Source organism: Vicugna pacos, chromosome 9, assembly GCF_048564905.1.
Source record: "Vicugna pacos chromosome 9, VicPac4, whole genome shotgun sequence".
Lineage (NCBI taxonomy): Eukaryota > Metazoa > Chordata > Mammalia > Artiodactyla > Camelidae > Vicugna > Vicugna pacos.
In genome coordinates, this window is record NC_132995.1 from 1,366,109 (window position 1) to 1,387,975 (window position 21,867).

Below are 21,867 nucleotides of genomic sequence, written 5' to 3' on the forward strand. Positions count from 1 at the left end.
ACGTACGTGCGCCCGCAGGAAACGCCCCTACGCGAGACCGTCATTGGCCAGCGCCAGCCTCAGACGCAGGAGGCATGGCCTCTGGGTAATGTAGTCTCCCCTGGACCCAAGGCTGAGGAGCGCCTTAATCTGGTGGTCTTCCTTTGGGTAAAAGCCCCAAGATGCCCAGACCTGCCTCGTTACAATGGGCTCAACAGGGGAGGCCCAAGAGTGTCCACGCTGTGCCCTGGGGAAAGTGAGGCTTGCGATGCAGGAACATTGGCCCAGGGTCTGGGCAGGTGCAAAGGGGCAAGACTGGGACCTGGGCTCAGGGCTCACATAATGACTTCTCCCTTCCCTCCTTCTCAGATCCTCTTCTTGAAATCTTGCAGAAGGCCATCTGTGTCCTCCGCTTCTTGTTTGTAGAAAAAGCTTTAGTCACCTAGGCCTCCCTGAGTTCCAAAAAGTGGGCTCAAATGTTAATCATTTAAGGAGTAGAAATGGGAACACTTAAGAGGCAGTCAAGCAAGCAAGGAGATAATTTAAGCAGTAAGTCAAACTGTGGGATGGGATCTTAAGACGCTAGTTCTCCTCCAGGAAAACAGTTAACAATGTCTGATGTACATTCTTAAGTTATTTTTTACAAAAACCAGACTTCCACCAGATGGAAACTGCTGACCTCAAACACATAGACCTTAGACTGGTTGGAATCAGGATTTATAGTGACATTCCTGAAACATCACCCTGCTACCTCACCACCAACCAATGAGAAAATTGTCCATGAGCTGACCATGCGTCCTAGGACCCTCTCTTCTAACTTTGTTTAAAAACACTTGCCTGAAGCCATTGGGGGTTCAGGTCTTTTGAGTAACAGCTGCCTATTCTCCTTGCTTGGCACCCTGCAGTAAAGGCTGTACTTTCCTTCACCAGAACCCAGTGTCAGTAGATTGGTTTTGCTGCAATTTGGGCAGGTGAACCCAGGTTCAGTTTCATAACATCCTGGGGGAACAGATTTTAAAAGTAGCTTCAAAATCCTCCTGACTAGGACACTGGGAAGTCCCATCTTGATATGCTGCACACTCACCTGCCACATTCTCCTGGGCTTTCTTCCACCCAGAGCCTCCTTCGTATGTAGTTGGCCTAGATCACCCAAAGAATGGATTTGCCATCTCCTGGGATGGGGAAGCCACATGTGGAGAGTTGGAGGGAAATTCTGGATTCCAGTATTGAGCAGGGTCAATTTGAAGTGTTTATGAGACCACAAAGTGTCACTTAGGCATTTCAACCTATGACTGAACATTGGGAAAGAGTTTGAGCCTGGACGTATAATTGAGTTATTAGCTTACACTGTTATTTCAAGTCATGACGAGTGAGAGTGTCAAAGGAACGAGTGTAGACTGGAGAAGAAAGTGAACAAAGCATGAGCCCTGGACCAGCCTGACTTCATTAAGTGGTTGATGACAGGAAACAAACTCATGTTAGGGCTTCTAATGTCCACCTAGAGGTATATTAAGCAATTTAAAAAGTCATCATTGGTGATTTTCTTCCCATAATTTTTGAGCTAGGAGAATAAAATGCAGAAAACCAATAGAATGTACATATTTTAGAAATATTTATTTTAAAATGTACATGTATATATATTATGTGTAATATATATATATATATGAGAGATTTATTTCAAGGAATTGGCTTATGCGACTGTGGGGCCTGGCAAGTTCAATACTGGAATCTACAGGGTAGAGGCAGGCTGGAAACTCTCGCCAGAGCTAATGCTACAACTTATTTTTCCTCTTAAGGCCTTTTGACTGATTGGATAAGACCCACCCACTTTATTAAAGTAAAATCATTTGCTTAAAGTCAACTGATTGCAGATATAAAGCAAATCTACAGAATACTTTCATGGCAACACCTAGATTAGTGTTTGATCCAATAATTGGATAGTATAGCCTAGTTGAGTTTACACATAAAACAAGCCATCACATTCTGCCCCTTGTCATCTTGGCACCCACACACATCACCTAAAACCATAATTAACCTCCAAATGAAGACAGTAAAAAAGATAAGCGGTCTGCCTAACCAGGTCGAATCTGGTATTTATCCACTGTTATGATGGGTCATATTACATTATGAACTATATTACACATGATGGATTATATATGATGAGTGTAATATAAGCCATGTGTATCTATTGGTCTAATGTTAAATTCTCTGATGTTGGAAACTGCCCTCTGGTTGGGTAAGATAATGTCTTTGCTCTCATGAAATACAAACAAATATTTAGGAAGAAAGAGATATGAACTGTGAAGTTCTCAAATGGTTCAGAAAAATATAACTTGATGGATAACAGGAGTGAGAGAGAGAATGAGAATGACAAAGCAAATGTGACAAACTGCAAGTTGATAAATCTGTGTTAAGGGTGTACAGAGTATCTCTGTGCTATTCCTGACATTTTCCTGTAATTTTGAAATCATTCACACAAAAAAGTGTGTGTTTGCCACAAGTGCATTAATCATGATATTTCACCTTGGACATAGCCAATGCAAAAAAATGACTCCGCAGATTGTTTAGGTAAGCAAAGAGCGTCACAATTATCGTTCATTTAAGTGAACAGCATACATCTTTTGGGTTCTATAATCTGCCATGCTCCTTTTCTATAGGCCTTCAATTCCTCTTTTTTTTTAATTTACAAACTGTGTATTTTAGCACAATTGTATATTCACAGAAAAACAGAATAGAAGATAAAGAGGGTTCTCATATACCCCCTGTTCCCATACATGCACAACCTCTCCCACTGTCAGATCCACAAAACAGTGATACATTTGTTATATCTGATGAACCTACAATGACATATCATTATTGCCCAAGATCCATAGTTTACATTAGAATTTACTCTTGGTGTTGTATATTACATGGATTTTAACAAATGTTTACTATCACAATCCACCATTATAGTATCATACGAATGGTTTCTACAAATCCTCTGTGCTCTACTTGTTCATTCCTGCCTCCCTCCAAACCCTGGAAACCTCTGATATTTTTTATTATCACCACAGTTTTGCCTATTCCAGAATATCATTTAGTTGTAATCATATAGTATACAGCTTTTTCAGATTGGCTCCTTTCAATAGTGATATGCATTTAAGTTTCCTGTCTGTCTTTTTACAGCTTGATTTCTTTTGGGTACATTGTCTGGACCCACCACCATTTATTTATCCATTCACCTACTGAATGTAAAAAGAAACCAAAGGACATTTTAGTTGCTTCCAAGTTTCAGAAATTTGGCAATTATGAAGAAATCTTCTATTAAAAAAATCCACATACAGGTTTCTGTGTGGAGATAAGTTTTCAGTTCATTTGGGTAAATGCTGAAGAGTGTAATTGCTAGCTTGTATGGTAAGATATGTCTATTGCTGTGAGAAACTACCAAGTTGTCCTTCAAAGTGGTTGAACCATTTTGCATTCCCACTAACCATGAATGAGAGGGTTCCTGTTGCTCCTCATCCTCACTAGCATTTGGTGTTGTCAGTGTTTTGGATTTTAGTCAGTCTAATAGGTGTAGAGCTATCACACTGTTGTTTTAATTTGCAATTTCCTAATGAAATATGCTGAACACACTTTAATATGCTTACTTGCCATCTGTGTATCTTCTTTGATGAGGTGTCCAGTCTTTTGCCCATCAATTATCAAATACTTTTTCAAATGCCTTTGAAAATATTTTCTCCCAGTCTGAGGCTTATCTTCTAATTCTCTTGACATTTTCTTTCACAGAGAAGAAGTCTTTCATTTTAATAAAGTCCATGTTACTAATTATTTTGTTCATGGGTCATGACTTTGGTGTTGTATCTGAAAATCCATCACCATACCCAAGGTCCTCCAGGTTTTCTCCCACATTGTCTTCCATAAGTTTTATAGCTCTGCATTTTACATTTAGGTCTATGATCTATTTTGCATTTATTTTTCTGAATGATGTAAGGTCTATTTCTAGATTCATTTCTTTGCATGTGGATGTGCAGTTTCTCCCATAGTGCTAGGGAGGCTTATTTCTAGATCATGCAAGGATTCTATTGGTAGGCCACTCAATGTGCTGATTGCTTTTTTTTTTTTTTTTGGATTAGGCTCTGCTGATAATCTAAAATTCTCTGAATCACCTGTCTCAGCTAGTCTATTATGATTTAGGAAATGTTTCCCCTATTGCTTCTTCCTATATCTAGAGTTGTACTGTTACAATTACTGTATGTAATATATTATAAACTGCCCCAAGATGTTTAGCCATCATTAATTTTGTTGGAGGCCTGCTTACACATTGGGTGATAAAGAGACAATAATCTCATAAAATAGACAAGATATAAGTAATACAACTAATAATATTAATAAAGCTATAGTACAGCAGAAAGAAATAAAAGACATAAACACATTTGAAAACAAGAAAGAATTAAAATTAGGATAACTAGTTGTTTAGGTCTTTAATCTATTTTGATTTTATTTTTGCATATGGTGCCAGAGAATGTTCTAATTTCAGTCTTTTACATATAGCCGTCCAGTTTTCCCAGCACCACTTATTGAAGAGACTGTCTTTTCTCCATTGTATATTCTTTCCTCCTTTGTTATAGATTAATTGGTCTTAAGTGTATAGGTTTATTTCTGGACTTTCTATCCTGTTCCATTGATCTATGTGTCTGTTTTTGTGTCAGTACCATACTGTTTTAATTACTGTAGCTTTGGAGAATAGTTTGAAGTCAGGGCATGTGATTTCCCCAGCTCCGTTCTTCTTTCTCAAGACTGTTTTTGCTATGCAGGGTCTTTTGTGTTTCCATACAAATTTTAACATTTTTTTGTTCCAGTTCTGTGGAAATGTCATTGGTAATTTGATAGAGATTGCATTGAATTTGTATATTGCCTTGAGCAGTATGGCCATTTTAGCAATATTGATTCTCCCAATCCAAGAACATGGTATATCTTTCCACCTGTTTGTGTCATCTTCAATTTCTTCCATCAGTGTCTTATAGTTCTTGAGGTACAAATCCCTTGCCTCCTTACGTAGGTTTATTCCTATGTATTTTATTCTTTTTGATGCAATGATAAATGGTATTGTTTCCTTAGTTTCTCCTGATATTTCATTGGTAGTGTATAGAAACGCAGCTTATCTCTATATATTAATTTTGTATCCTGCAACTTTGCTGAATTCATTGATGAGCTCTAGTAGTTTTCTGGTAGCATTGTTATGATTCTCTATGTATCATATCATGTCATCTGCCATCAGTGACAGTTTTACTTCTTCTTTTCCAGTATGGATTCCTTATATTTCTTTTCTTCTATGATTGCTGTGGCTAGGACTTCCAAAACTATGTTGAACAAAATGGAGAAACTATTTTAGATAGACATACCCAAACCATAATTATTCCTAAAAAGTTCACCTGAAAAGTCTTATCTCATTTAGCTTAATTTTATAAGTTATGACAATATCACAGTACCAAGTTAAATTTTTCTTGCTGACAAACTCTGCAATAGAAATTGTACCTTTATAGTTGACCAAGGTACAATAAAAGTAATAGATACCTGTATTGATTAAACCAATAAGCTTAAGCTAGCTTTCATACCAGATGTTAATTTAATATTGAATATTTCCTAGCTCACATAAACCTGAAATTCATTCTAGCCATTAAAAAAATATTTAGAAATATTTAATTTGAGTGGTTACTTTTAAGTCAATTAAATTGATAATTTTCGTAAATTTAATTTTGATAATATGATAACATGTATAATGTGTAAACAGACATATAACAGCCAAAACTAGAGATCTCATAGCTTCACTTTAATACTTGATTATGAATCAGGTATTACAATGTAAACTTACTAGTTTATAAATAACAGTTGGAATTCATGCAGGAAAATGGATGTGGGGCGTGAGAAGGGCGGTGTCCCAGGCTTCAGTTGAGCATCTGGGACATGCCCTGCCAAGTGTGGGTCCTTGGCTTTGCACAGGAAAGAATTCAACAGCGAGCCACAGTTGAGTAAAGGTAGATTTATTTAGAGAGATACATCAAAAGGCAAGAGAAAGGCCATAAGGTGTAGGGGTTGGGTGCTCAGATTAGAGTAAAAGTAGGTACACACTCCATAGACAGAGTGCGGGCCACCTCCGAAGCGGGAGAGACAGAGAGGGCGGCAGCCACAAGGCACCCTGTTGCCAGTTTTTATGGGCTTGGTGGCTTCATATGCTAATAAGTGGAAGGACCAGTCTAACTAGCCTGGGGAAGGGGCTGGGATTCCCAGGAAGTCGGCCATTTCCCACTCTTTGACCTTTTGTGGTTAGCTTTGGGACTGTCATGGCGCCTGTGGGCATGTTATTTACTATGTTAATATATTACAATGGGCATATAATGAAGGTCAAGGTCTCCTAGAACTCAAATCTCCTACCATCTTGAGCCTCAAGCCCTACTGGGGGTTGATCTTCCACCATTTTGATGTTAACTGCTGTATCATTCCTTGGCTGTGAATGGCTACGCCCTGCCCCCTTCCTGTCTCAGAATAAGTTAAATTTTCTTGCTCGGATGACTAAGGCTTTATTATTAATGGAAAGCCTTTTAAGACTTGCATTTGTCCTTGATAAACCTTTAAGGAGACTACGAATTAGATTTTGGGTGAGGGAGCCTTCCCAGCAGTTTGAATTTAAAAAGCCCTTTTCCCCCTCTTTCTTTCCCCTTGGTTTCAGGTTTTACCTCATTGAGCTAACCAGGCTCATTCTCAGGTCACCGTGGGCTATATTAACATTTCTATTTGGAGAGATTTTCAAGACATAGACAGTTGCTTTTAATTCTCCCAAGAACTGATCTGTCACCTAAATGATATTAAAAGATTGATTTGCTCAACTATATTTTAATTTGCTTTTTTATTTCAGTGAAAAGATTTCCAAGTAAACTGAAATTTGAGTTCTATGTTCTAGAACTGTAGAGTTCATATATTATATATATACACATATACATAATATATATATATTAAACTGGGGTAAATATAGCACATTTATTTGGAGTTCCTTAATGTTGGGGATCAATAGGGGGTCCCTTTGGCCCATTCAACTTTTGGTAGTGTTGTATCAAAACCTTTTGTTTTAATTCCATTAATGTCCATTTTATTTATCCCATTTCTTAACAACCATTTAAATATTTCTTTATCCATTTGGGATGAGTCCCTTTAAAAATTCTATCTTGTTGGGGGTTCTGTCTTGTTCCTTCAGTTTTTTTTTTTCTTCTTATTTCCATGTTAATCAACCTAATCACAATTAATTATCCTAATGTTTTTATTAGCTTCTATTAGACCCATTGAAGGGAAGCGGAGACCACAAATAAGGCTTCTCAAACCAGGTTTTTTGTTTTAAATTAAGGGAATTCTTAGGTTAACCATTATATGTATACATACATATATACTTTTTTATCTTCTAATTTGTTTTTCTTCCCCCCATAGGTACCAATAATACAACTGTTTATAATGAGAATTCTCTAAAATTTACCAGTTTAGGAGCTTCTCCAATTTAAGGGATCTGCCATCTGGCCATTAATGACATATCCTTATAGAGACTCAAACCAAGAAGACCCAGGAGGCATCCCCTCAAAAGAGTGTGAAGGATGCCACTTTAACAAGGTCCAGGAAGCTTACTCCCAAAAATAGTCCAAGAAAGTAAAGGCCTTCATTGTACATGCAATGAAGGTTAAGAGGGCAAAAAGGCCTCTGAGAGCTGGCGCAGTCAGACAAAAGACTGCTCAGAGCCCCAACCTGTTATATTGGCTGCCAAATGTACACCCTAAAGTGCCTTGCAGATGGCAGAGTTGGAGCTCTCAAAACACGCATACACCCCTAAGGCGATCAAGTAGAACATTTACATCTCAAAGACACTGGGAGAGACCTGCGAGCTCCCCTAGAAGGGCTTTTGTTCCTTTAAGGTTAGAACTCTGAAAAGAAGTTTTATCAAGCTGTCTTTTTTCTAACTAAACTGCAGAGGTAATCAAAGAGCCCCGTCTTAGTCATTCTCAGGGCAAGATTTCCTTTAATTTCCAATTAAGTAAGTCCCTCTAAGAGTAAGTCTTGTATGTATAGAAACTTGGCTGGGGTGTTATTTGGAGGCTGGCAATCTTCATTTCTTTTCCTTTTGTTTTGAAAGCTTTGTTCCCCATTCCAAGATTGGCTCGTGGAGATGAAGTATTTAGCGATGATCCCGCAGTGGTCCAATGTGCCATTTGTGAGCTTAACTCCTCTAGGTTTTTCCCTAGAGTTCTTTCAGCCCTCTTATGTGTCTCTGTTTCTCCCTTTGGTAGCCCAAGACCACCACTGGGTGCTCAGATTACTGAGTGTCCATGGAAGAGCAAGTTTTTAATTAGAGTGAATGGGTTTCCCTATAGGAACGGCTGCATAGTGTGAGGAGTTGCCTGCACCACTCCCGCAAGTTTCTCAGTTGCCTGAGGAAGCAAAGTTGTTGGCCAGGAGAAATGTCGCTTTTACTGAGCTGAAAGCTCTCATAATATATCTTCACTTTTATTCTGACAAACTCTATTAAAAGCAGCCAATTCTAGGAAAAACAACAGGCCGGTCTTCCACCTAATTACCTAGTCCAAACCTACTCAGTGTCTTTCAGCTAAGTAACGTCTTCCCAGTCTTTCAACTGAGGATAACCCACTCAACGTCCAAACTGAGCAAAAATCATCCCAATCTTTCAACTGAGGATAAACCACTCAGTGTCAGAACTGAGTGAAATCTTCCCAGTGTCTTTCAATTGAGGGTAATCCAGGCACCTCTTCTCAAATCTAAGTTTCAAGGATAACCTATTCCTCCAGAGAGGAGTTTAGCACAACCCAATAAAACTTAGGTTCCTCATACAGATGGACAACAGGCACGTGAAAAGACCCTCAACATCGCTAACTAGAGAAATGCAATTCAAAACTACAGTGAGGTGTCACCTCACACTGGTCAAAATGGCCATCATCAAAAAGTCTACAAATCATAAATGCTGGAGAAGGTCTGGAGAAAAGGGGACCCTCCTACACTGTTGATGGGAATGTAACTTGGTGCAGGTCCTATGGAGAAGAATATGGAGGTTCCTTAAGAAACTAAAAGTAAAGTCACTATATGATCCAGCAATCCCACTCCTGGGCATATATTGGAAAAGACAAAAACTCTAATTTGAAAAGATATGTGCACCCCAGTGTTCACAGCACCACCATTTACTATAGCCAAGATACGGAAGCGACCTAAATGTCCATTGACTAGATGACTGGACAAAGAAGATGTGATATATATAGAAAGGAGTACTCAGCCATAAAAAAAGAATAAAAATAATGCCATTTGCAGCAACATGGACGAATTTAGAGATTATCACACTATCACACTAAGTGAAGTAAGTCAGACAGAGAAAGGCAAATATCATGTAATGTTACTCATATGTGGGACCTAAAAAAGGACACAAATGAACTTATTTACAAAACAGAAACAGACTCACAGACACAGAAAACGAACTTATGGTTACCAAAGGGAAACGGGGGGTGGAGGAATAAGTTAGGAATTTAGAATTAACAGATACACATTACTATATATAAAACAGATAAACAACAAGGACCTACTGTATAGCACAGGGAACAATATAAAATATTTTGTACTAACCTATAATGGAAGAGAATCTGAAAAAGAACATATATGTATAACAGAATACTTCTATTCACATATATATAACTGAATCACTTGGCTATACTCCTGAAACATTGGAAATCAACATACTTCACTAAAAACAAAAAATTTAGGTTTCTATTTTTTAGGTTAGCCAATAACAGGAAATCTGAGAACCAGGAGAGAAGTCTGCTCTGGGTCCACTCATTGGTCACCGAAACTATAAACTGGTGGCGAGGGAAGCACAACCTAAAAGCTGAGAATTATGTTTTATTCCACGGACTTACTGAGGACTCTCAGCTCTGAGGGACTGTTCCAGAGAGGTAACAGAGGCGTCAGGATATAGAGGAGTTTTTTTAAACAAACAAACAAACAAAACAGGTAGTCGAACATCAAAAGATTACTGATAATTAAATCAAACCAGATATGTCACACTAATGAATTTAGTGCTTTTTACTATCTGGGAAGATGCTGGGCTTATTAAAATTGTTCTTTAGTATGCACCTTAACTATCTAGGGCCAATGCCCTATTTCCCTGCATCCTGAATCCCCGCCACAGGGGCCCACTGGGGTTGAGTGTGGAGTTCCAGTTCTAAAAGCATGAAGGTTAGTGGAGGTGGGTCCTGGGTAGTATCTCCATTGTCATGCATGGCAGCTGCTTCAGGGAAGGCAACTGCTCTTTCTTCAGGCAATGCAGGGTTGATTACCCCAGAGAGGGAGGGGATACCACTGAGGGTGGGGCTGCCACGGCCCATGGGTGCTGTCAGTGGGGGAGAGGAGACCTTTACCACGGACAAAGACGTCCCAACAGAATTTAGGGTCTCAATGTCCTCATTTTCATCAAGGTCTTCCCACATAGCCCCATCCCATTTTTCCCCAGTCAGTGCCCTCACGTTGAAAGTAGATCCCCTGTGAAGCTGGGAGTTCAACGCGTGTTATAATTCAGCCAATCCCAGCATGAGGTTTTGCATTTGATTTCCAGCAATTTCAGCCCTGTGTCCACAGGAGGTAAGGGTCTTCCTTGGGGCTCTCACAGGTCTTAGGTCACTTGTGTCTTTAACGACCTGGGAATTGAAATCCCTGAACTCATCCTTTCCTTTCAACACCCTGTACAGCCACGTTAGTAGCGACCACCCGACATTGTTATATTCCTCAGTTTTCCAAAAATGTTCGAAAGTATCATACACAGAGTCCTTTAGCTTCTTTTTAAAATTTTTAATAATTCTTATTTTTGTATTGAAGTGTAGTCAGTTTACAACATTAGTTTCAGGTGTAAAGCAAAGTGATTCCGCTATACATATCCCGTCACGTCTTATAAGTGGCTGATTAAGAGTACCCAGTGGAGGTATTTTGCGTTATCTCTACAAACAGCTCACACTGTGTACTATCAGTGCTCAGTTTAGTGCTAGGAATAGACACATCAGCATATCCTTAAAAATTATTTATTTATTTAAGAGCCATCAGCATCTTTAAATCTAATCCAATTGGACAGCCAATTCCAGAAATCTGACAACCAATTCAGAAAACAGTCTATCTATATATATATCTGTCTAGAGGCTTCTCGAGGAGGTGTTTGTGCACTAGTGGTCCTCAATGCTGCATGTTTGTAAATGACAATTAAGAGGAAATTTATCAACAAATATTTATTTTTTAATTGAAGTACAGTCAGTTTACAATGTCGTGTCAATTTCTGGCGTACAGCGTGTTGTTTCAGTCATACATACACATATGTGTATTCCTTTTTATATTCTTTTTCATTATAGGTTACTGCAAGAAATTGAATGTAGTTGCCTGTGCTACACAGCTATAAAGAAGTAAAAGAACTTGTCAACTTCCCTCCAGACTGATCATTGACTTCAAGAAGGAATTGCAAGGAAAATGCCTTTTTACTCACTGCGTATGCACCCTCACGTGCATAACTCCTGTCGCTGCAGGATAGGATTCTGTTTTTATTTACAATTTTTACATTTTGCAAGCGTGGCTTTTTTTGCCATTAATTTTTAAGTATGGCATTCAAACGTTATTTATTTTGATCACAGAATTCTTAGCACCCCACCCACCCCCTTAAATATCGCTCCCTGGAAATGAGAGGCTTACCTGCCTCATCCTAATCCTGAGACTAATTACTAATTTAATAAGAAAAAGCCACCACTTCAAGAGATAAGTGAAGAGTATGAAGAAGCAATTTCAAAGAAAAATACATATGTATAAAATAAACGTTTGGGAAAAGGTGTGTAAACGGCATATACTCAAAAACACTCTTGCGCAAGTGTCGAGGTTGGTATAGGTTGTTAAATCTCCATCAAGGGAAGGAAAAAATCCTATCTAGTCTTTCCCAGATTAATCGGGTGTAGGCTGGCTTAAGAAATGAAATAATCAGTAAAGGTAAACTTCTCGGATCAGCCACTAATGATTAGATTAGTGGGAGGGGCCATCCAGGCGGATCAGATAAAAGCCCCACCAGTTGCTGTTTCTCAGTCTCCTGGCGGAGTCTGACTTTGGAACTCTTCCTCCAACATGGCTGAAGACAAATTTCCAAAACGTAAGTTACTTGCACACCAGACTGCCATTGTGGTTTCCTTGGTTTGGGTGGGAAATAGGGCTGAAAACCTCGTGGGCTTGTCAGATGTTGTGGGAGTCCTGTTTTGTACTCTGTTAAGTAATGGTGCTAGGGTCAGGGGAAGCCAGTTTCTTTCATGTGATGTGAAAATATACCATCCTGTGCGCATCTAAGTACCGGGAACTTTGGAAAGACATTCAAGAACTAAACAATACAAACGATTGTTTCTGGGATGGAGGTGGGAGGAAAGAATAGATGGGAAGAAGGAACAGGAGAGAGACACACTAAAAGAAAAGAAAAGAAAAAAAACCGATGGGAGGCATCAAATATTCCTGGGACCAGAGTGTCTTTGGAATCAAAGGGAGCTTCCAGGTTTCCCTCTCCAGACTCAGCATCTGTCCTGAACTCTGGCTTTGTCTATGCAACTGCCTGCTCGCCTGTAACAGGCGTCTCAAGCCCAGCCTGTCCCAAACTGAATCCTCGACGTTCAGACCCAGACTCCTCCTCCAGCTGGTTTCCTTGCTCGAGAAATGCCAGTTGCTCATGTCAGAAACCTAGAAAAATCCTTGGCCCTGTTTTTGTCTCATCTGTATCTAATCAGGCTGAAAATTCTGTTGGCTTTATCATCCAAGTATTTTGGGGATCTCCTGACCATTTCTCCGTCTGTTCCCACCACAGTCACTAGATCACTGTGATGTCCTCCGACTTGATCTCCCTGCTTCCACCCTGGAGCTGATTCGGTCTGTTCTCAACCCTGCAGCTTGTGTGATCTTATTACACTATCCAGTCTTCTTATCTGCTCCAAACCCCTCAGTGACTTCCCGCCACACCAGGAGTCAAAGGCACTTGGCCCCGAGAGGTCCTATATAATCTACCCCGCCTGGGAGGTCTAGGACCTCGTCTGCTTCTGCTCTGTTTCCACCTCTCCAGACTTTACAGCCTTTTTGCTGTATCTTGAACAGGCCAAGCAGACTCCCACTTGCTGTTCTCAGTTCTTGCAAAGTTTCTCTCCTGAATGTCAACATCGTTCCCTCTGTCATTGGCCTCAAGTCTTTGCTTAAGTCATTTTCTCAGGGAGGTCTTCCCTGACTACTTCACTTATTAAAATCATGGCCTTACCCTGTGCATCCTCCACTTTCTCTCCTTCCTTCTTTTTTTGCAGTGGAAATATTTACCACCTGACACACTCTATATTTTCACTTTTTTTTTTTAAATCTCCTGACTCTTCATTAAGGTCAGAGATATCTTGCCTATTTTGTTAACAGTGCCTAGAACAGGATCTGGCTCTTAGTAGGTGCTTTAGAAATGTTATTTTGAAGAATTGAAATTAGATGAAAATATTCTAGTTCATTCTACCAGGACCTACCTGGTAATCCTGTGAGTAAATATTTGTCCAGTGAGCAAAGAAGGAAAAAATCCAAGCTTCCCTAGGAAAATTCAAACTTTGGAAACTAGGGATCTGCCACTGTGAGCTTGACATCCTATGACAGATCTGAACAAGACCTTGGCTTTGCATGGGTTTTCTCTCTGTTCACTTCATTTCCCTAACCGCTCCTCTTCTTTCTCCAGGACGGCCACAGACATCAGATCTAGTGTACTGCACGTCCTCTAGGTCTGTGTGTCTAGTTAGATACGTGTGTATCCTTTTTTTCCATTCTTTACTGAATTACAGTCAGTTTACAAAGTGGCGTCAATTTCTGGTGTACAGCATGTTTCAGCTGTATATATACATACATTTATTTGTTTTCATGTTCTTTTTCATTATAGTTCACTGCAAAATATTGAATATAGTCCCCTGTGCTATACAGTATAAACTTGCCCTTTATCTATTTTATATATAGTAGCTACATATTCTATATACAGTATATATACACTGTTGGTGGGAATGTAAATTGGTGTAGCCACCATGGATGTTCCTTAAGCTAAAAATAGAGCTACCTTATGATCCAGCAATCTCACTCCTGGGCATATATGCCAACGAAACTCTAATTTGAAAAGATACAGGCACCCCAGTGTTCACAGCAGCACTATACACAATAGCCAAGACATGGAAGCAACCTGAGTGTCCATCAACAGATGGATGGATAAAGATGTGGTGTGTATGTATATATGTAAGGAATATTACTCAGCCATAAAACGAATGAAATACCATTTGCAGCAGCAAGGATGGACCTGAACTAACACAGTATAGTAAGTCAACTATAGCTCAATTTAAAAAGTCCACACACACACACACACAAAGACACAGTCTAGGAGAATAACGTAAGTGGAGCTATAAGATGGGTGGAGTCCTGTGAGGACCTTTTTCCTTGTGAGGATTTCCAACTTACCTCAGAGCACACCACTTTGTCACCAGAAAAATTCCATCACGAACTATTTGGAAGTTCTCTCCAAACCGTCATTTCTCTTGGTTTCTGATTCCATTTTGAATGGTTTGGAGTGGTGGCGGTCATTTCCAAGGGTTTTGGGTTGCTGTTGTTTGCACCTTTTTTTTTTTTTTTTTTTGCTAGAGGGTTACTCAGTAATTCAAACTTTCAACAAATGCTTATGCAGTAGGTAGTAAGTGCCATGCCCAGCTGCCCAGCGCCCTAGGCTTAGAGGGTTTATGCTCGTGCCCAGCGCCCTAGGCTTAGAGGGTTTATGCTCGGCTGCTGCCCTCTTGAAATTTTTAAATTAATTAATTAATTTCCCCCTTGCCAGAGGCACTGAGGATTGAACCCAGGACCTTGTGCACACCAAGCACGTGTCTACCACTGAGCTATACCCCTACCCACTCTCTTGAAAATTTTCACAAACGTTTTGAATAAGGGACCCAGCATTTTCATTGGAATATAATTTTATTGGAATATTTGTACTGAGCCTCACAAATCATGCAGCCAGTCCTAATTCCATTCATTGGGAGTTCCATAGCGAACAAGACAGGGCAGAATGTCTTGTAGAATTTTATTCTATAGAGGGAAACTTAGACAGAAACAAGGAAACATGTATAAGTTTATTTCAGATGGTGGTAAGACCGGGGTGAATTGAGAGAAGATTCCAGTGGCATTGTGGGTGATGTTAGGGTTAGTCCTCCCCTTTCAGTGACATACAACCCCAGAGAGCAGTGGGCTGGTATGCAATTGTAGATTTAGGCTTGAGGTGGTTCTTAAATGCATAATCATTGAAGCACATATGTATTAACTTAAAAAAGATTACTGCAGTGTGGTGATCATTTGTAATGTATAGAAATATCAAATCATTATTTTGTGCACCTGGAACTAACATAGGGTTGTAGGTCAACTGCACTTCAATTAAAATAAAGATTATGATGGCAAATCATGTTGGGACTGGGCTGTAAAAATGCCAGATGCCAAACCTTGACCTAAGGAGGCACAAGTACTCAAGGATCAAACAAGAAACCACCCTCATGGATTAGGAATCCAAGTAAATTCTTTATTTTGCTGAAGGAAGGTAAAGGGTGGCCACAGTTAAAGTTTTCACTGGATTTTCATTTCGCATAAAGGTGAGATTTGAGTTTTTCGAGAGTGACCTCAGAAATACTGCAAAACTACCAGAGAAAGAAGATACAACTTGTCCCTTTGTATGAGGTGCCAATCAGAGCAACTCAGCACATCAGAGTCTCCTCCACCTACGAGCACAGCTGTGCTTGCAGGGAAGCCCCAGCGTTCCCAGCAGCTCATCTCCATCTCAGTTCACTAGGTCTAATTGTGTTACAAAGTCATATGTTCCAAAATGAATGCCCAGCATTTCCAGATCGGGCTGTTTTCAGGGAGATGTACCATATCTAAAACCATGTAGCTTGGCATGTATTCCCTATTTAAAGATTCTACTGAAAGTATGGAATTTCTTTTTCAATTAATTTTATTCTCCTCATAGTGTTTTAAAAAATATTTTGGAAACTGACCCTATTTATAGGGTCAGTTATAGATTGACCTGATATACAGGGCAACGGACTTCAAAATGAATCAGTGCATACCTAGGAATTTTAACCAGAAAAATTAGGAGGGCTTAACAGTACCTATAGTAGACGCTCTTTATGTCTGTGAGTTCAGGTACTCAGCATTGGGCTGACACTGCCTGCATTTCCTGAACGCATGTTGTTCTTGATTCACATGAACAGAACACATCCATTTTTCATGTTGTTTTTTTTTTTTAAACAGAAGACCTTGACTCCCTAGTCATGGCATTCAGATCAGCTGAAGAAGGTCAAGAATCATGCTTGTGTGCTTAAGGGCTTTATAATTATATAAAAGTTCTTTCCTAGTGGGTTCTGTTGGATTCAAACTGAAAAAAGGATGAAAAAAAAAGAAAAGGGGAAATGAGAGACAAGCTTGAACCTAACGTTTGACTATAGAAAGTGGCCAACTGAATGCTTCTCTTCTACTCTCCCCAGAGCCCATGCCGGCGAAGTGCAGACGCAGCCGCACCAAGTTCACAGAAGAGCAGTTGAAAATCCTCATTGATGCCTTCAACCAAAAACCTTACCCAGGCTATGCTGCCAAAAAAAGGCTTGCTTTGCAAGTCAATACTGAAGAGTCTAGAATCCAGGTAAGCTACACGTTCTATTTCTCTAAGACTAGAAGGAGAAAGGGAGGGGGAGCTGTTAATTGAGCACATTTTACGTGACATTTACAAAACAGAAACAGACCACAGACATTGAAAACAAAGTCACAGTTAAGGGGGATGGGAGAGATAAATTGGGAGTTCAAGATTTGTGGATACTAACTATTATGTATAAAATAGATGAATAACAAGTTTACGCTGTATAGCACAGGGAACTATATTCAATATCTTGTAGTAACTTGCGGTGAGAAACAAATATATGTATGTCCACGTGTGATGGAAGCATTATGCTGCACACCAGACGTAGATATAACATTGGAAACTGACTATCCTTCAGTAAAAAGATATATATACAAACAAGCCAACAAACAGATGTGGATACTGGGGGTGAAGGAGCTCCCAGGGGTGGGCAAGAAGTGTTGGTCCACCTTCAGAGAAGAGGGAGTGTGTGTGTGGTGTGCTGGCTGGAGGACACGCTTCTTCCAGGGCATAAAGCCAAGCAGGTCATTACATGTGACGTGGTCACAGATGTAGGCGAGGGTCTGGTGACACGGTGAGACTGCAGAGGAACTGTGGGTGATGTTAGGGTCAACCTTCCCCTTTTCATCCACTTTCAATGAAGTGCAGTAGACCAGGGATCAGTGGACTGATATGCGATGCAGATTTAGGCTTCAGGTGGTTCTTTTTAAAAAACTTTTTTTTTTTACAGTTTTTGGAGGGAGGTAATTAGGTTTGTTTATCTATCTATCTACCTACCTACCTATATATCTAATGGAAGTGCTGGGGACTGAACCGAGCACTTGCTCTAACACTGAGCTTCACCCTCCCCACCGAGGTGGTTCTTGAACGCACACTAACTGCAGCATCTCTTTGTTACCTTAAAAAGATTTTCATAGCAAATCATGCAGGGACCAGGTTGTGAAGATGCTAAATGCCGAAGTCTGGTCTAAGATTTAGTCAAATGCAACAGGTATCAGGGAGAGCCCTGAGCGCAGGGCTCATAAGAATTGCTCTCTTTGGAGCAAGGCAGCAATGGGGCTGAGATGCTGTGCGCACGCTACTGCCCTCCTTTTCTTTTCCCCGCCCAGATATGGTTTCAGAATCGAAGAGCCAGACATCAGTTCCCAAAGAGGCCCGAGGAGCACTTAGATGCACGCCAGGGCCGCGGCCCCCCCGCCGGGCAGACCCCAGGTGAGCCGCCTGCCCCCGTCCTGGCCCCCTGCCGAGCCTCTTGGGCACCCACGTGCCTCTTCATGGTGGGGCCAACACTGCTCTGGGTGGGGGGGGGAGAATGTTTTCTCCTTCAGGGAGAAACCTGTTCAAGGTCTTCTGGTGGCAAAGGGTCAACATGGCGCCTGGAAACGCCTCCTCACAGGGGCCCTCAGACTTTCTCCAGCTTCCCTTATCCGCGCGGGAGTCTAGCAGCTCAGCCAAACACTGCCTGGCCCCCAGCGCCTTCCGCCTGGGGCAGCCTGGGACGAGGCCCTCTCGAGGGGACACAGCAGGTCCCAAGTTCGATGGAGACGGTGGGACATGGTGGGGTTCCCCGTCTGAACATGTAACTCATCTCCAAGACGTCCCTTTGCCCTCACTCTTGTACCTCCTCCAGGCAGAGGGGACAGGCGGTCCCGCACCAGCTACACTAACTCCCAGCTGCAAACTCTCATCGAGGAGTTTAAGGTCAACCCTTATCCTGGGATTGACTCCAGAGAGAAACTGGCTAAAGAAATTGGGGTTCCAGAGTCAAGAGTCCAGGTGAGTGACGAGGCATCTGACTGCTCTGTTTCCTCGGGAAGGGGGGCCCCACCAGCCGGGAGCTGCAGACCCCGCGGCCCACTCTCGCCCGCTTTGGTTCTTTTCTGTCAAAATCACTGTTGCATCCCTTCTGCTCAGAACATTGCCTGGACTAGGACGTTCAATCAGAATTTGTTGAACGAAGGAAGGAAGAAGTGTGATCTCCACTGACTGTGAGCCAGGCATTTGGTCAAGGTCTAGCTCTGTCACACCCTTCAGCCTTTCTAATCACCCCATGAGGTCAGAATTACCGTCCACTGTAAAGACTTAACTTCTAGCTCGGGGAAATGTACCAGCCTGTCTAAGGCCCATTTCTGAAAAAGAATCCTAAAATGGAATATGATTCTGTCAGTGCTGGTGTTGGTGGTGTGTGTGTCTGTGTATTTAAACCAGAGGTCCCTCCTGTAGCCAGGAAGCCAGGACACCTCAGCGGGCCCGTCGCTCCTTTCCCTTTCGCTCTCCTCCCTTCCTTCCTCATTTTTTCACTTTGCATTCATACTTAGCGCCTACTGTGTGCTAGGAACTGTAGTGCGTAGTGACGTGTTCATAGAGAGGAACAGAATACCTTTAGAATTATGAGTGAACGGATGTCTTTGGTGTAAACAAGGAAGATGTATCTGGTCAGCAACAGTTTCACAAGAGGGAAACTGGAACCGGGGCTTGCAAAACAAATTCTTCGGAGGAAGACCGAATCAAGGGCTGAGTAAGAGCGGCATTTGTGGCGGACTGGAGTCTTAAGAGATGTCCCGTTGTTTCCAGAAAACTGTAAATCTGTCTACGGGCTGGAGAATTGGGTAACATAGGGATACCGATGGGGCCTTCAAGTCTGGGCCATTGTTCACGGACAATTAATGGAAGATCTCATATTTGGGCTTTGTACATACCATCTTCCATGAGCCTGTGAGCTGTGAGGTGGGGTCCATCTCTGATTACTCCTTGTGCGCCTAACAGTGAGCGGACGTCTTGAAGTGGATCAGGCGCTTGGAAAATGCTTGCTCCAGGAGTTAGCATTTTGTCCTTTGGATGGTGAGGACGTGCTGAAGGAGTTAAGGCAGAGGGGAGGGCATGCTTGAAGTAGCTGCTCATCCTCCAGAGTGAGGCGGGAACTCCATTCTTGGGGCGGGAAATGAGTTAGGCGACAGGTGAACAGTCACAAGGAGGAGGATGAGACTGTGTCACGGTGAAGGCTGAGAGATTCTGTAGAGAAGAGATTTCAATGGCCGACTGACTTTTGAGTAAGTGGTTCGGGGTGATTCTGAAAGGAGGAACGTGGGTTGGGCGAGAAGAAAAGTCAGTGGGGAAATACGAAGCCAGCTGTGCCCCAGAGAAGCCATCCCAGTATCTCTGGGGCTACTTTTCTCCTCAGAATTCAAAGCTGAATACATTCTTCCTTATGAAGTCAGGATATTGGCAGGTACACACACAGCGAGAAATCTCTGAATGGCTTCCCCACACAGGGACAAATTCTCAGATATCAGCGGGACGGCTGGAAAGAGGGCTTTCTGGTTTGGATGAAGGAACTAGGGCCACCTACGTGCAGCTCTTGCCAAACAATCACTTATTCATCTGCAGAGTGTGGTCTGTGCCTTCAGGAAGGAGGTGACAAGTTCAGTGATGGTACGTGACTTTTCTAAAGTCTGGTTTGGGGCTCTAGACTCATGCTTATTCTACTAGGAACCCCTGAAAACCAAAAGTAGTAACTGAACGTGAGGTTGTGTGTGTGTGTGTCTATGGGCACAATAAGGGGAAGCAATTGACCAGGTCTTACGGGATAAAAGATGTCTTTCTAGAAGACATTGCTCCATCCTGGGTCATGGAATAAACATAGGCATTTTTGAGAGGAAGTACAGAAGCTGGGAAGACAACTCCAGGCAGAGGGAAGCGCGAAGGAACAGGCACGATACTTTGGGGCAAGACCTACCCTCGTAATGCGGGGACCACAGGGACGTCCAGGACACGAAAGCCAACACGAGGTCTGAAGTACTAGGGACGTGACACAGGTTTTGAGCTCTATCCTGAGGTCTGACAGGCGTTCCCAGCTGACGTATGGAACGCCAATGATTTTGGAATTAGGCCTCAAGGAAATCACCCCTCTCTCCCCTGTGCCTTATGAGAAGAGCAGTGGTGAGGCTCGTGGACAGCAGCTGTTTTAATTCTCTGTTTTACTCACTTAGGTTTGGTTTCAAAATCGAAGATCGAGACAAAATACGCAGAAAGAAAGAGAACCTGGAGAGGCTGTAGACCAAGGACAAAACCAGGGACAAGATCTCAGAGATGGGACAGTCCAAGGTACTAGCCTGTTGTTCCCAGTCTGGCTCACAGGTGGACCCCACTGAGTGCCTGGTCCCTCCACATGGCAGAGTCACCCCCAGCTTCTCCAAGGAGGCAGAAGCTGTTCTCAGCTCGAGGGTCTCATCAGGCTCCGTAGAGTCAAGGTCCCTGAAGGCTCCTCCTGTGGGAAGAGGTCACTACCCACTTTTCAAGCTCCAAACTGGAGTCTGGAAACCCCATTAGTATGTGAGCTTTGCTCCCCAATATTTTCTCCATGCCTGGCACATAGTAAATGATCAGTGAACCTTTGTGGAAGGCTTCCCCAGGAGGCAGAAGGTTCCATATTTGACTGGAAAGGCGGGAGAGAGTTGACCTCCATTTTTGTATGTATAAACTGCCTCTTTTGATTTTTCTTTCCCTCTTTAGGTACAGCAACTACATAGATCGTCACTCACTAGTGACTATTTCTCTGGAGCCAATGAATGAGGCGAACAGAGAGACAAGTGAAGTGTAATTGGTGTCATCAGCCCAGACTCCAGGCTGCTGCTCTTCCTGGAAACACCCTTGTAAACGTATGTTCAGCTCCTCCTGAGGCTGAGCCTTCTGGAGGTGGTAAACAGGACTTCAGGGGTCAGAGACAGATAAAAGTACCACAGAGCTCTCCTGCTGAACCTGGATTCAGAGTTCAACAGATCCTGAGCACAATGAAAATAAACTTAATATCATTTTTTGGTCATCAGAATAATGACTGATGCAAGCAAAAATCAAGGCATGTGCAGTACTGTGGTTTTTTAATAATAAATATCTATTTAGTCTTCATCCTCATTTCTGGTATAGAGTTCCTAAAGCCGTCGGAATTTCCTGTGATGAGAGCCATAAAGGTGTCTCTTGTTACATGCTAATGAGGTGATTTTTGGACCAAACCTACAGGTAGGAGATGGTTGCCTGGAGAACTAGCCATGTGATTAGATGATTGGAAAATTCAGAACCGCCCTCCAGGGAGGGGAGAGGGTCTGGAAGTTGAGCCAATCATCAATGCCCAATGATTTAAT

General features: G+C 41.8%; 1 protein-coding gene across 1 annotated transcript; it reads left to right on the forward strand.

Moving 5' to 3' along the window:
- The first annotated feature begins 19 nt into the window (after nt 1–19).
- On the forward strand, nt 20–21,473 carry DUXA (double homeobox A). The gene is made up of 6 exons (XM_015249534.3): nt 20–85; nt 16,581–16,735; nt 17,839–17,941; nt 18,360–18,505; nt 20,719–20,833; nt 21,242–21,473. The coding sequence occupies exons 2-6, from the start codon at nt 16,586–16,588 to the stop codon at nt 21,256–21,258; spliced, it is 531 nt and encodes a 176-aa protein (XP_015105020.3). The 5' UTR covers nt 20–85; nt 16,581–16,585; the 3' UTR covers nt 21,259–21,473.
- The last annotated feature ends 394 nt before the right edge of the window (nt 21,474–21,867 follow it).